The sequence below is a fragment of the Copadichromis virginalis genome, linkage group LG15, assembly GCF_057382275.1.
Source record: "Copadichromis virginalis isolate Kocher_CV1m ecotype Utaka linkage group LG15, C_Virginalis_male_GT1.1, whole genome shotgun sequence".
Classification (NCBI taxonomy): Eukaryota; Metazoa; Chordata; class Actinopteri; order Cichliformes; family Cichlidae; genus Copadichromis; species Copadichromis virginalis.
Window position 1 is genome coordinate 37874969 of NC_140632.1, and position 15561 is coordinate 37890529.

At 41.8% G+C, this 15561-nt stretch overlaps 1 protein-coding gene across 3 annotated transcripts in view; it reads right to left on the reverse strand.

Annotated features, from left to right (window-relative positions):
* Positions 1 to 6180: 6180 nt before the first annotated feature.
* tsc22d2 (TSC22 domain family 2) overlaps positions 6181 to 15561 on the reverse strand; it is a 30572-nt gene continuing 21191 nt past the window's right edge. For all 3 annotated transcript variants that reach the window (XM_085433240.1, XM_085433239.1, XM_085433238.1), the window contains 2 exons: positions 7091 to 7142; positions 6181 to 6769 (listed from right to left, as the gene is read on the reverse strand). In XM_085433240.1, coding sequence (XP_085289366.1) covers positions 6479 to 6769; positions 7091 to 7142 — 343 coding nt within the window. In that variant the 3' untranslated portion in view covers positions 6181 to 6478. The remainder of the gene's footprint in view (positions 6770 to 7090; positions 7143 to 15561) is intronic.

Here is a 15561-nt window from a genome sequence, read left to right on the forward strand (position 1 = left end):
TAAATAAGACTTCCTTCCTCTGTGCTATTTGACAGTGCGTGTCTGTGTTATACAACGTTAGACATTCTTAGCTGAGTCAGACGTAAGGAACACTTTGACCGTAACAGAGACATCCGACCTTATTTCCGTACTCTCTGGAAATATCAACAATGTTCAGTTTCAAAGTAGAATGTACCTCCAGAAAAAAGTACCACTGTCAACATATTTATTGGATTTACTTTAACCAACTCGAAATAACAGTTTAATTTTGGTATTAGACGGGGTAAATGCTTTCATGTGATATTTTTGTGTAATCAAATGTTCTTTAAAGAATAAGGTGTCCTGCTTGGCTCATCAGAGCTAATCTGATTTATATGAAGCAGGAGAATGGAGTGATGTAACTTTGTACCAGCAGCTTTCCAACAGGGTTTAATAAACCATTAAGTTGCGCTCAACATATTTAATATGACCCATCTTGACCTTTGACACACATTTTACCTGTCACCTGACATGTTCATGAGTCAGAACATGTCAGGTGACAAGATCGAAGTCAAATCAAGGAGCGGAAATGTTGATTTTAGGGTTCTTCCTTCATTCATAGTGTTGCATTTGCTGAACTGTATTTGCTCACAGTGACGTTTGAAACACTCCCAGTTTTGAGCAAATACGGGGTGAACATGCTGCCGCATGACCGCATGTTATAATGTGTGGAAAGTATGTGGTTGGGAAGACCTGTCACGCTGACACAAAAACCTGGTCCATCCAGTTCTTTAGTTTTGTAGCAACGTGCAGTTTGCATCCTTTGTGTTGTAGCGTAGCCACAAATACATGCCCTTTAAATTTCAGCAGATAGAAGAAAAACTGAGAAAACTAAAGTATGAATTTTGCCATTTTGTGCAAAATGCAGATCATCTTTCATTATTCCTGGCAGAGCAATGAAAAAATTATGAATGCAATGACATAAAAACCAAAAACTTCAAATAAAGCTGTCTAAAAGTTAAGGGGTAAATAAAACAGGGCGAAATCTTCATTCTCTTTTTAATCTGACTTGAATTAACCTTGATGAGATTAGATGCAACTCTGTAAAGCTCAGACAAGGAAACTGGATCCACATGACGCCACCTGTAAACACAGAGAACGGCGTTCCAAGGAAGTCGCTGTTTTCTGCAGAAAAGTGCAAGTAAGGGCTGATCAATCAACCTGCTGTTTGACTCAGACAAGGCCAACTCCTGATACATGTTATTCCAGATTTTAGGTATAAATGTTGAAAGCATTCACAGTTTTCAAGAGAAAGAGGTTTGAAAGAAAGGGAAGCTTAAGAAAGACTCTTACAGCCCAGTGCAAACAGCATTAGCTGTATGTGTCGACTGATGTTTTGCAGTTCAAAGAGGCAAAAGGTGGCTGTGAAGAAGCTCACATGGGTTTAGAAAATTTCCCACTTTTTATAAGTAAATGTTAACTGAAGTGCAAACATGATTTCATGCTTATTCAGTTTCGTACAGAGCAGTTTCCTTAATTTATCCTCACATAATCACACCGACAGATATTTGCATGTAGCATATATTTCCAGAGAAGTCATAAATCACATATTTTGCTGATGGGGAAGGGCATTCGGTTTATTGCCTGTTCGGTCGTTGCCAAAAATCAAATTGAGCCAGTACCGAAGAGGTTATGACAGCCGAGGGTCCGTTTTAATAAATGAAAAGGATTTATTACATAAGAGTGTCCCAGAAAAACAACTTAGAGTTAAATTGGTTTACATGTGACCACAAACTCAGCTAACTGAGAGACTCAGGCCAGAGGGATACTTGGAAAAGAAAAGCACGGTATTCCGAATAAGCTGAATAAAGACCTTTCAGTTTCAGGTGTTGTAGCTGTGTTGGTTTGAAAATAACTACCTTTGTTCAAATTTATGCCTGAGATGTCAGGCAGGCGATGAGTGATGCCTTCATATGAGCTGGTGTCAGTTTCCGTCCTCCTTCAGGAGACGTTGAGGCAAGCAGGCAGAGTTACTTCCTCCTTGGAAAAACGAATTACTCAGAATGAGATATGTTTTTCCTCAGAGCTCTATCAGTCTGTGAGGAATTTTGGAAGAGGACAGATGATTGTTACGGTGATATAATGAGGTCATAGTGGGCTGCATGCTTCGTTACACATGTAAACAGCTATTTTTGGTCAGAGCTTTGTTTTCATTGTGAATTATTTTAATTACAATCATTCATCAGTCACTTTGCTAGTTAAGTCTTGCTAGACTCCCTTTTTCCTTCGAGATGGACTTAATTCTTCGTGGGTTAGATTCAAAGGTGGTGGAAGCAAAATATGTCAAGCACATATCCATTACACCAGCCTGAGCTAGTGGTATAAGGTGGGATGGATCCATGCTTTCATTGTGGCTGATGCCAAATTCTGGCCATACCATCCAAATGTTGCTGCAGAAATCATGACTTGTCACTTGCCAACTATTTTCAATCCACCATTGGAGGAGTCCATGCAAACTGTAGTCTGGCTTTCCTGTTCAAAGCTGACTGGAAGGCCACCCGGTGTGGTCTTCTGCTGCTGTGGCTCATCTGCTTCAAAGATGTGTGTTCTAAGCTGCTCCTCTGCATACCTTTGTTCCTACAAGTGGTTATCTCAGTTGCCGCTGCCTTCCTATCAGCTTGAAGCAGTCTGGTCATTTTCCCCTGACCTCAGGTAACAAGTCATTCTTACCCAGAGAGCTGCTGCTTACTTATTTTCAGTCTGTTTGTTTTTTTAATTCTGGTTGTGTGGGAAAACCCAGATTAGTTTCTGATGCATTCAAACTAACCTGTCAGTTCCCAACAACCATGCCACATCCAAAGTCATTTAAATCACCTTTCTTCCTCATTCTGTTACTCAGTTAGAGCTAAAGCAAGTCCTCTCAACCATGTCCTCATGATTAGACACCAACATGATAAGACACTGCTGACGAATTTGGCAGCGATGCTAAGTGGTGAGCGTGAGGCTCCTCATATCAGTCTGGGGAAAAGGGAGGGGAAGATAAAATAAGAATATTTGTAATAACAATATTGAATTAGGAAGAAAAAGAATAGTAAAATTAAGAAAGATATTGGTGAAGAATATATGGAATAACTAACAGTCCCCAAGTCAGCAGCACTGGAATGATGGAGAGCCGACTCACAGACTATACACAGAGGGTAGCTTTGCTGGAAGAGGTTACCCAGGTCAACAGCAATTCTGTTTTATGATTCATGGAGTGAAAATTCTCCTCTGTCTTACTGTCTTTCAATGGGACACGTCAATTTGGAGACAAGTTCGCTGATACAGAGCTGAGTCAACCCTAGACCTGACCCTCTTTAACAGTCCCGAAGACCCAGATGAGCCCATAAGCAGGCTGTCGATAATATTAAACTGAATTCTGTGTTGCTCACAGGAATGATGATGAAAGTGAGCTGGAGCCCCTCCAAAGCAGCCCGCTCTTCAAATTGACCAAGTCCTTGAACTCAAGCTCCAGCTACTGTGAACAGGGTGGAGAGTAAATAAGGTATTCAATTAATCAGTATCATTATAATACAGTATTATTAATTCATTACTAACACATAGATATAGATAATCCAGTAATGACAGGTTTTATACATACACAAGACCTTGGCAATAGTAGTGCAGAGAATTCTAGCAGTAGAGGTTTGTAATTGTATTGTTGATAAGTCTCCTAGGAGGCAAACCTCGGGGGGATGAAGGGATGTGGCATTCCAGTGTGCGTGGTGTTATATAACTGCAGCGTGGTGCCAGGTTAGCATGCAAGTACTTGTCAGTAGTAGTGCTTTGTGTGTATATCTGATTCTCCAGATCCCTTTTTCTTTTTGTGTTACTTTTCACCCATATAAAGTTTATTGTGAACAGGTGTACCTAATGAAGTGGCCAGTGAATGTAGTTTCTCATGTTTGTTATATTCATTTCACAGGAAAATTGAAGTCACGAATGTTTTCTGTGCCTCTTCAGACAAAACCACCTCACACACAATTACTAAACGTTAATGAGCCAACTCTCAGGTTGACCCCGTTTTTCTGCCATCATCGACTTCACTTCTGTATTTGTTCCCATGCAGGACCCCTGTAACCTACAGCAACTTTTTTATTTTACAGTATTGTTTATTTGCCTGTTTGACACTCTGGGAGACAAAAAGCCAGATTTAGGCAAAAGAAAAAAAAACAAAAAAAACAGTAAGTATATGATTTAAAGGTGAAATCACAGGATGTGACAAATTTTATTTTGTAATTTTGCTGCTTACAAGAAAATAAATCTTGGTAATGCTGGCAGGATGACACTTTACATATCCCCCGTGTGTTGCGAAAGGAAGAATAAAGACACATGAAGACATTCTCATAATAAAACAGTAATTTATTATCTTTTTTTTGTTGTTGTCATTGACTGAAAACTAGAATTGTCTGAACAGCACATTACAAGGGCATCGTTAAGATATTTTCTCCAAGGCTCAGTGATCACTTTCATACAGTACATTTGGCATGTACACGGTATCTCCTTCAAATGAAAGAACAGAAAAAAAGAGAAGCCCATTTGCCAAAAAAGAAAAGATGACTGATTGTACAATTACCAAGCAATTTGGTTCTAAGCCACAGAGAGAGATGCCGATGGCCTGCTGACAGCAAGCGTCGGCAGAGGAGGCACAAAAGATGCAATTGCAGACAGGACATCCCATAATATGCTCATACGCAGCTGACTGAGTTCCAGCTTGAAAGTGAGAAATGTTTAATAGTTTGGATTGTTTTGTTTTGAGTATTGCTGTTTAGTTTGTTTTTTCCACTGTAAGCAAACTGTTATTCATTACAATTAAATGGTGCATTCATCAAAATCTGCAATGTAACAAACCCTTCTCTATGCATATGAAATTTAACAGCATTTAGATGAAAACAAAGACTGCTCCTTTTCTCGCCTCATGCACAAGACTTTTCCTTCCATTCTTCTTCTTCTAACTCACACCATCAGCTACTTACTCCAACCTCCTATCAATTTTCTCTCTCGGAAACTTTCAGATTTTCATTCAACAGAAAAACAAGAGTTCTGGATAAAAACCATGAGGTACCGAAGTGGTTTGATAACAGATCACGCAGAATATGCAAAATGGCGACAAAGAAGCACAAGGAAGGAAAGAGTAGAAAAAATATATATAAGTGCGCGGTTTAAAATAAAAAAGGAAAAGAAAGACTTACACAGCTTTGTGTCTTTGGTTATAAAGTAGGTCAAACAATTTTCACAGCTTTTCATCACCCCAAAGCCAAACCCAGCAAATTCATTTCCGTTTTGACAAAGAAAGTCTAGAAAAAGTTAATCAACAGTTTTCTTTATCAAAACATCCCATCACATATATTTATCTTAAACAACAGGTGTTCTCCCGTACAAACTGCCCATGCTCTTAATACTTTACACTTTACAAAATATACATTCAACCTGGATTTCATCTAATGTAAGCGCAGCTTTAGTGTTAGCACTATTTCATGAAGAGGCCAAAAAAAAGTTTCTTTTTTGGAAACTTATTGCCTACCTGTTGAGAACTACGAGTTGCAAGAATCTATCACATTTAATACCCGACAGATTCTAAAATACCAAAAAGAAAAAAAAGAAGTTTCTTTTTTGTTTTTTAATAAGCATCTCCATGACATTGTTCATTTACATTATGAAAATAGCAGCCCTGAAATAAATAAACGCAAATACTAAAACTGAACTAATGAAAATTTATTATGATTCATGTCAAACGTATGGTGGCTCTGAGAACAACACAAGATTTTTCGATGCAGCATATAACAAGCCGAGGCTGTCGGCTCGATCCGCTCGAGCTGAGCCGCCTGCCGGCGGCGTCCTCTTGCGCTCAGGAAGGACGTATCCTCCAAACCACCTCTCCATCACCCTCTCTGCACTCTTGGCCTCTTCCAGCCCTGCAATGACGTTGGGTGCAGACACTGGGAGGTCAGCCCCTGCTGGATGTTTCCAAGGATCCACGTCACCCCTCCGGTCCCTCGCAGGTACACGCTGCTGTCTTCCCCCCATTTGTTGCCCCACAAATCCAGCTCTCTGTGCCCTCTGACCCCCGCCATCCCCTACACAACATCAACATGCAGTTGCTGGTTTTTGTTTTTTTTTTTTTTTTTTTTAAATGCACACTGGCTGCCCTGCTCCCCCTCACCCCCCACCCATTTGCCCCCCCATCTTCTCCTTTTTCAGCTCTGTTGCAGCCAAACATAAGGCCCGAATAAGACTTTGCACAGGATGGTAAATGTCTTAAACAATGTGAAGGCCTGATGACATCAGCACACGCTGACACAGCTCTTAGTGACAAACACAGATGTTGCTTTGTTGATTTGTCCTCAAGTGGAGCACTTTGAACACAGAGCCGAGTCCATTTGCTGTTTGGGGTTAAGGGGACGGTAGTAGTTAGTTGTTGCCTTTGCCAACAGACTCCTGTCCATGGGACGTGTGTTTCTGACAGTTTATAAAGAGGGAATCACGCTGAGGTGATGTCGGGCTGATGAGGGACGCTCTGGCTTCCCTCGTGGTGAACCAGAGAGGGGGTGCTGTTTGTGACGAGCGGGTGTTGCTGCTGCAGCGGCGGCGATCTGCTGCCATGGGTGAGCTGATTGGTCAGATGGCTGAGCTGCTCCGAGTTGGCCAGTGACTTCAGCACGGCGTTCTCGCGCTCCAGCATAGAGTTTCTCTCGTACAGCTCCTTGATGTGCTCCTTCAGCACCTCCACCTCCTCACGAACAGCGTACATCAGGTGACTCTTAACCAGATCCTGACAGGGAGGACAAACTAAAATTAGCACAGAAAAATAAATGTGGTCTTTGTACCGAGGCGTCACTGCTGCAGTTGCTTTTTAACAAATCCCCGGTCAATCAAAAGGGACCAGCAGCACAGAAACCAAATGTTTGGGCAGATTTGAGGCTAATTTTTCCTCTTTCCTTCTACAAGACGTTTCACGTTCATCCTCTTTCAAGCACTTATCTTAACATCAGCAAGGTAAAAGTTATTGTGAAATGTGTAATTGTACAGACTGGCAAGGAATCCATATCACAGGATTCATTCTGATATGACTTAAATATGCGGAAAAACTCACCATTGCCTGCTCAATCTTGTTATCGATGGCAACGACGCTGGCTCCCGAGGCACTGTGGACGGAAGAGGAGGAAGTTTAGATATCAATCTTGCTTATGCCCATCAGAGACCAGAAGCACGGGAAAGATTGAGGTGGAAGGTGAAGACATGTCTTGTTATACACACCAAACTCTGTTTCAGCAACAGCTTTATAACCCGGACTTGAAGCCTTTGCTCTACACGCCTGCATTAAGTGAAGTTGGCTTTCATCGCTCACACTATCTGTTCAGTATAAACAGCTGTCAGACTCTACTTTCAAATGTGCCACCAGTGAATCAGAGCATAGCAGCAACCCACAGAAACCAAGACAAAGTTCCACTTGTTATAACAGCTAAATCAAAATTCAACTATCTGCACATATATCCAGGTCAGACTGCATCTATGCATGGCAGACAGGGAGTCTGGTCAGTCTTGCAAAACGTGTTCGGTAATCAGATTACATCATCAGTGCACGCTCTCTTTTCTAAATTGTATCTGCATAAAATACCAAGCACCCACTTAGCTCCTCTCTGCCTCTTACATCGTTATAAAAACATCTTGATGTGGCCTCAGAGGAGCTCAACCCTGTAGTTTACATCTCACCATTTCTTCACCAGAAAGCGACGATTAAGCGTTTAATTAAAACACGACGATTAACTTACGAGTCCGTGCTACAAATCCTCATGAAACCAAACGACGCCGACTTTTCACCGTTTGCCCTTTAACCTCCTCCACAAAAAGCGCCTTTGTTTTCGAACGATCACCGCCCTGCTCCGCTGTGGAGCGAAAACAAAGGCAATCGATGTGTTCTGGAGCCGCTGGACGGCGCTCTGACTGGGAACTGGAGCAGCAGACGGAACACAATGTGCAGACTGCCTCTAATTATTGTTTTTAGAGCGTCCACGATGTTAAAAATTGGTTAACGTTATAAGAATGTGATAAAAGTAGATGTGAAACAGTTTCCTTTGAATTAAATACAGACGCAATTATTGTGTACCGAGGTTGGGGGTTGTAAGGAGCTTAAGTTAACGTAACAAATGTTTTTTTCTTATGTTTACATCTTTTTTAAACGTAATTAGATAGAAATTAAAATTAAAAAAAGAACGTGGAAATCGCACATTGCGCTAACATCAGCCTGGTACCAGTCTATCCATCATTTACACTCCGCGTGCTAGAGCGCACGTAGTGTACGGCTCCGTGGACATCTCGTGGGGGGACACGTGGTATAAACACAGATCAAACTGATGCCATATGTTCGGGAAGAGAGTGGTCAACACTCGGAACAGCTGCTGGCAAAACACCTCAAACTATGCGGGGGACAAAACGAGCGCAAATGGCCACCGAGCAACACTCAAAGCACGTGTAAAAACATTGACAAGGAGCCAAATGTCTGCAGTTCGTAAATAAGAGTTTATAAAAAAGGATGCAGGTATGTAAATGTTTTCAGTTAGTAACGCAAAGATGCCGTAAAAACTCCAAACGCGGTCTCCATATGCACGCGTAAAATAAGCCCACACGCGCGGACACAGAAACAGCTTTTAAAGGTGTTTACCTGACGCATCGCGCTCTGTAGGCCACCAAACGCCCTGAATGTGGCGGGGATGTTCCCGGCGAGCAGGGCAGGCTGTAGCTCATTTTGCAGCGCATGGTTCCTGAAGTTTTCTCGCGGCTACACGTTTCTTACTGAGTAACAAACACAAACAACTGTCCTGTTTGAGTGGAGGCTCACGGTTTCTTAAAACCACTGCTTGGTCACATGGTGAGGCGGAGTTCAGCCTTCGCCGCCTCCTCCCTCCCCTCACCATTCATTTACTCCGAGAAGCTTCTTTCACAAGTTACATTATTCAGAGCCGAAACGTACGTGCGGAACAGCCACTCCAGAGGCACACGGGAACATATTTAAAGGCTCAGCTTTAATTCAAGGAGAGGCACAGCTCTGTATGTACCCTATATCTTGAGTTAGTGCCTTAAACTCCATCTGCACCATTACAAGGCTTCTGCAGGCCTGTTTCTCCACGTTTATTGTCTTTCCTTGAAATTTTGAGTCAAACTTTGCGGAGTTTGGCATATAAATTGTGCATAAAACACAACAAGGAGCGGTAAACAACAGTTGTTTTAAAAAGAATTTGGTGGTTTTATTGATCACATTAAGACTGCATTAAAACATCACAGGAATAAATTCATGTCCTTTTCGGCTAATTATATTAGCAAAGCAGTCCCTTCCTCCTCTGTCATTTCCAGTAAAAACACCAAGATTAAAACATGAGATGACTTCAAACTGCCCGCTTATTTTTCCACTCACTCAGTGGTTTACCAAGCACCTAAAATGGTTTAACTAAACGTCTGAGATTAGTCTGCGATAAGAATGGCAGTCAGGGTGTACCCCCACATTCCGGCTCGTTTGACTGCTGGGAGAGGCTCAAGCGTCTCCACTGCCCGTAATCCTGAATTGGACAAGCGGAAGCAAAGGGATGGACGGACGTCAGAGATGTGTAATGACGGTGAGGTAAATGAGTTGCATTCCAGCACAAATCTCATTCAGATATGTGATTTTAAAAAGTCGATAGATGACGGCAGCAGCAACAGAACACATTCCACCCTTTGAACTGAGCACTTCCACATCTGGGACAGTGAAAGAGATATGTCCACGAGCTTTGGCTGGAATGTGTTGTTATCAATAGCAAAAGACAAGAGGCATGCAGGTTGAATTAAAAATACAAAAAAAAAAAAAAAAAGAGAAAAGTTTGGCTTTGCAATCTGTACTTGAAGAGTTAAAGAAAAAGCTAGAAAGGAAGAAACATGTTGTTGTCATTCCATGTTCAAGGAAAACAAAGCAAACTGTATATTTTATTCAAGGAAGAAGACATGTGGTGGTTTATGTAAGGACCACTGGCTGTGTTAACCTCAACACGGGCCTTCCCCGCAGACTGCAGCAGAGTACAAATGTACTCACCACCCCCCACCACCCCCAAACAAAGTCTCCGGGACCATAGGCAGCACATTCCAGTTCTGGCCACCTCCGGCCCCGAGGCCAATGCATTCAAACCCAGACATCTGTGTCACAGCCACCAGGGCTGGCTGCAGAGTTTCTACCACGCGTGCCTCCCTTTTGACACCGAGCCCATCTCCTCTTACACTGCACGGTGTACCCATCCTCCACCTGGATCCGTGTACATCACAGCAGACACGTGCAGGAGCCAAACAAACTCCCTAAATCATCACACACTGTTTTACAGCACCAGAACGCCAATGTGTTCTCCATTAGGGTCACAAATGCACCGGCACTCGTCCCCGTCCCAAAGCACATAAACACTCTCTGTGGGGGAAGGCAGCTGAATAAATGAAACCTTTGTCTTACAGTAATAACCCCCCTCAACGATCATATTTCAAAACAATAGCTGGAGGGTGGGGGCTGCAACAACAGATGAGTGTGCTCGCTGACAACTCACTGTGGCTCTTGTACCGATGCAAACGCTGGCTGCAGCCGGCCGCTTGTTTGAAAAGACAGGAGGGTGTAGTTCTGCCGCTGCGCCAGTTGGCGTCAGCAGATGCCCCCGATTAGCTGCGATTCAAAAGTTCAGCAGCTTCAGGAAGACAGCAGTTTAGCTATGACTTCATTATTATGGCACAAATCAGCTTGAAGTTTACGTTTAATCATGACGCAGCTGTAAAATTAATTTTAAAATAAAAAACAAAGAATGTTTTTGCTCCATCGGAGCTACAGGGGACCAATTCTCTTTTTATCTGTCTGAAAGGGGTCAAAAGTGCTGCGTGACCCAGCAAACAACCAAGCAGGCTCCACAACACTCTGCTCAACTAAACGATCACTCACTCTGAAAACAAAGAAACCAGTATTTTTGCAACAGGGCGTTCTCGGCAGCAGACCTGTGAGCCCCTCATGTTTACCCATCTGCTTAAATCAATTAGATCATATCCAGTTTTTCCACAGAAACAAGTACTAAAAACAGAAAAACAAAAAGAAGAGGAAACTTGGATTTCAGTCAATGCAATGTCTGCCGACATGAACAGATTTTTTTAGAAATATGTTATATTTAGATTTTCAGTTTCTGATCACATCAGCCTAATAAATCAATCAAATCCTCACATGTGAAGCTGAAGAAACAGTTTCAGATTATTTCCTGCCACACAAATAAAACTTTTTATTCACTAGCAAAACCGCAATTAGAAACTCGTTAGTCAAAATGTTCTATATTGAAATCAGTTATCAGGAAGGGCACAATTTACCTTCTAATGTGTGTGAAACATGTGAGTCAACACAGCCTCAATGCTTTTCATGAAAATAACCTGAAACTGGAATATTAAAAAGGGGAGAAACAGGTTACACATCCCACAGGGAATTCTTGTGGTTTACTGCAGTTTATGTTTCCTGCAAGCACATATATTTGCATACTGAACTAAAATAATCCCCCAAAGACAACAATCTCGACAAACTACTTCTGTCCTCCATGGGCAGCAAAGCTTCAAACAACTGTGACAATTGCAGGATGCGACAAGTATGTTAATACGAGTCTGTGAACGTGGCACATATTTGGATGCTGTATTGTTGGGAGCATGTCTATATAAGGGGTGGTCCATATTGACACAATGGAGTCTAAACAAAATAAGAGAGACCACGGGGAAGTTTTATTTCTCCAGCACTAAATCCAAGTCACAAGTGGGCGTGTCTGCTGCCACCGAGCTTCCTCGTAAACAGGCCGGAGGAGTTGCCCCACTGCAACCTCATCTGTTGCGCAATATCGCTACACTGCTGCACAAGCAGCTCCTCGTCTAACATACGCGATGTGACTGGAAGGGAACCGGCCCGTCCTTCCACCACATGGACAGCTCCAGCAGACATCTTGGTAAACAAAACCGGATGACCGGGGAGCATGAGAAGCAGTCAAGTCCCTCGGGGCTTATAAAGCGAGGATAAAATCTGAATTCTTCAGACGGCAGATGAACTTCGTCCATCACTGTTAATTTAAGCAGTCCACAGAAGGCCTTTTTTTTTTTTTTCATAGCACAGTCTTAGACGTGATGTCCATACCTACCAACAAGCATGAAAACATATCAAGAGACCAGTCGCGTACATGTAGGCCACAATTCAACTAGACAAAAGCTGCTGGTTTAGGGGACAAGCTCACCAAAGCAACATCTGCAATCTGTTCCCCATCTACAACTAACTACTGCTAGTGAAGCTGACGTTTTGTGTTGCTGCAGGAGAAGGGGCAGGCGGTAAGAAGCAAACGGACCAGCAGAAAAAAAAAAAAAGAAAAAAAAAATGTAACCAGCAACCCCGCTGGTTACATTTTTATTTTTTTTTTGTTAATGGCGACTGTACTCGACCTCGACAGCTCCTACAGAAATCCATCAAAACCCATATGCAAACAGTGAGAATGCAGCTCAAGGGTCCTCTGACCATAATTACCTAAACACAATGTGCTGCAAGATCAAATTACACTTTTTCAACGCCTGAGAGACTTGAGCTTCGCCACTTGTTTGTCTCAATCTGGATTAAGACCCCCGCTGGAATGTGCATACGTAATAGTTTTGTTCCTGAGGCTTTAATGGAAAAATCCCGGCACCTCAGCGTTAACGGGCCTCTGCATTCAGGGGAGCATTTATCACAGGATCAATGACTCAGCCTCATTTGGGTTTACTCTCTGAAGCAAAGGGTGTGGGTCAGACTAATGTCGTTAGGTAGTACAGTCTAATTACCCCTAATACACATGTCAGTGTCTTTATCAGTGGCACTTCAAGGGGACTTTTGGGAAACGCTGATGTTTAATGTTCTAAACATTGCATTTTAAAAGCAACCACAAGACAATCTGACTACTTAACACCAACTAAATTGCTGTGCTTTAAATAAATGATTAACACCAGCAAAGACAAAAATTAATCTCCTCCTCAAAAAACAGGATACTGGCTTTTAATTTGGTGACTTTGCAGATTTGGTCAGACAAAATAAAACAGCCATTTTTAGTGTTTTCTGACCAATAACTGCCAATGTCCATCGTCTACTGTAAATCATATATCAGTCTGACCTCATGGTGGTTCAGCTGGTAATTTAATGGTCAGTCAGTGGCTATAGGAGATACCCTGATATATAACTAAGTGTGAATGTCTTTAACTGTTCGAGCTCTAGGAGACACGATGTTGGAAAGGCCTGTGTGTGCTCAGCAAACCCTTTCTGGATAAAAACAGATCAAATGTCAGCAGCTTCCAAAGATAAAGTAGCCAGAATGAAAATGCTGCCACTAAAACAGTACAATCTTTGTGACAAGTGGTGTGTTATGCAAGCTTTAAGATCTTTCATGGATATGACTGCCATCCATCAAATTCTCCATGAATCTAAAAAAAAAAAAAAGGTGTCCCATATGAGATCAGTGCTCTGTGCACGTCCAGTCCTGTCCTGGCTCCCACACAGCTGTTGGGTAAACTTTAAATTTTTTAAAAATAACTGTACTTCCTTAACAGATAAGACACTGCAAATGTATTGGGATGGATCTGATGAGGATAAAACCCGCCCCCAGGCTTTCGGCAATTACAATCTGAAGTAAGTCCAAGAAATACAGCCCTACAGTAAAGTACACTTTTTTTTCCTTTCTAAATAACAAAGGTGCAATAAATGGTGACAGTTTATAAAAGTTATATTTCTCAGTTCTATTTTGAAGACAACTGCAGCTAAGTTGATGAAGAAGTTTACCATGACAGTGTTGTCCAATCAGCACATCAGAAGTGAAACGTCAGCATTCAAGAGTTAAACTTTAATCCTCTCCCCAACAATGACTGCTCGTTTCTGAGTCATAAACAGTGCTAACATATCTGATCTGGTTTAAATAAGTCCCCGCTGGCTGAGCCTTGGCTGGGCCTGAGGCCACCAATCAGGTGTTCTCTGACCAAATATAAATCTGTCTATTCTTTATTATCCATAATCATCGAGTTGATCTTTGTGGACAGAGGACTGTAAAAGGGTTGCTGCCTGTGGGTTACGTGGAACTAATCACAGCCTTATAATAAATCCATTCAACACAGACAACAGATTGCTTTCCTGCTATGTTTACAAAAGCAGAGTTCAAGTTGTAATCTTGTTAGGTTAAAAAAAATAAATGTGCAGAGTTTTTTTACAAGGGAAGACTAAAGCAGAGCTGTGGGGGATCAACTACAGACCAGTGAGACTTTGAGTTTGTGAAATGATGTCCAGAAACAACTCTGCATCCTGTGGTTATACTTCTTATTAGCAGTTAGAAAACTGAAAAAAATAACTAAATCACTGCATGGGAAACCTAAGACTGAATGTCTTAGATGACATGTATTAATAGACCTCTCTGCTGAATCACTTGTTATTAATCTCTGTCTCTCTTCCACAGCATGTCTTTATCCCGTCTTTCTTCTCTCACCCCAACTGCAGCAAATGGCCCCGCCCCTCCCTGAGCCTGGTTCTGCTGGAGGTTTCTTCCTGTTAAAAGGGAGTTTTTCCTTCCCACTGTCGCCAGAGTGCTTGCTCATAGGGTGGTAATATGATTGTTGGGTGTTTTTCTTTGTATGTATTATTGTAGGGTCTACATTAAAATATAAAGTCTGTGAGGCAACGTTGTGATATGGCGCTATACAAATAAAATTGAACTGAATTGAATGTCAAAGAGAAAAAAGTTACACATGAATGCACATTTTTAGTACAATTATACAAATATGAAGTACAAACTCACTGCCACTGTTTTTATGGGTGAATATTAAAAATTATGTTCAGTTTACCAAACAGTCCAAATTTAAATCTGTATCCTGATGTAAAAAAAAAAAGAAAAAAAAGAAAAAAAGAAAAAAGCTATAATGCGTGCCTTCGAGTGTTTTTTGAGTTTTGTGTTTTCAAAATTAAAATAACATTTGCGTGTTTTATTTTAGTCACAAGCAAAAATTTCTAATGCAGCATTTTTCCACACGTGTCCAAAAAGGCTTTCAGCAACCTGTGGTTTTAAAACTAATTTGGGTTGTAAAGCTACAAGCTCTGCATTGCTGATAGAGCAGCAGAAGATTTGGCACCAATATGTTTTGATCCCAAAAGCCAATCAGAAACTTGTCTAAAAATGAGAAGATGAGCGGGCACTGTGCTCAACTGAGGTTTTACATTTTTCCATAAACCCACTCATTTTGAGGAATGCTTTAAAGGGCCCTCAAAACTGTTTGTGTGCAATTCCCCTCTTCATTTCCAACAAGTCCGACCTTGCAGGAGAGCTGGCTCGGGACAAAGGGAGGTGGAATGAGGCGTCTCCTTCAGGTTTACCTGGGGTTAGTTGAAAAGTTCTGAATAAAGCTGCTCTGTTACTCTCAGAGCCCACAGGCAAAGCCAAGCTGGATGAGGAACAAACAGAAGCACAGAGTCTTTTGCCAGCTGTGACGACGCACTGTTGCTCAACTGCTACTGTTGTCAAGTAAACAAGGACCCTTATTTAGGTC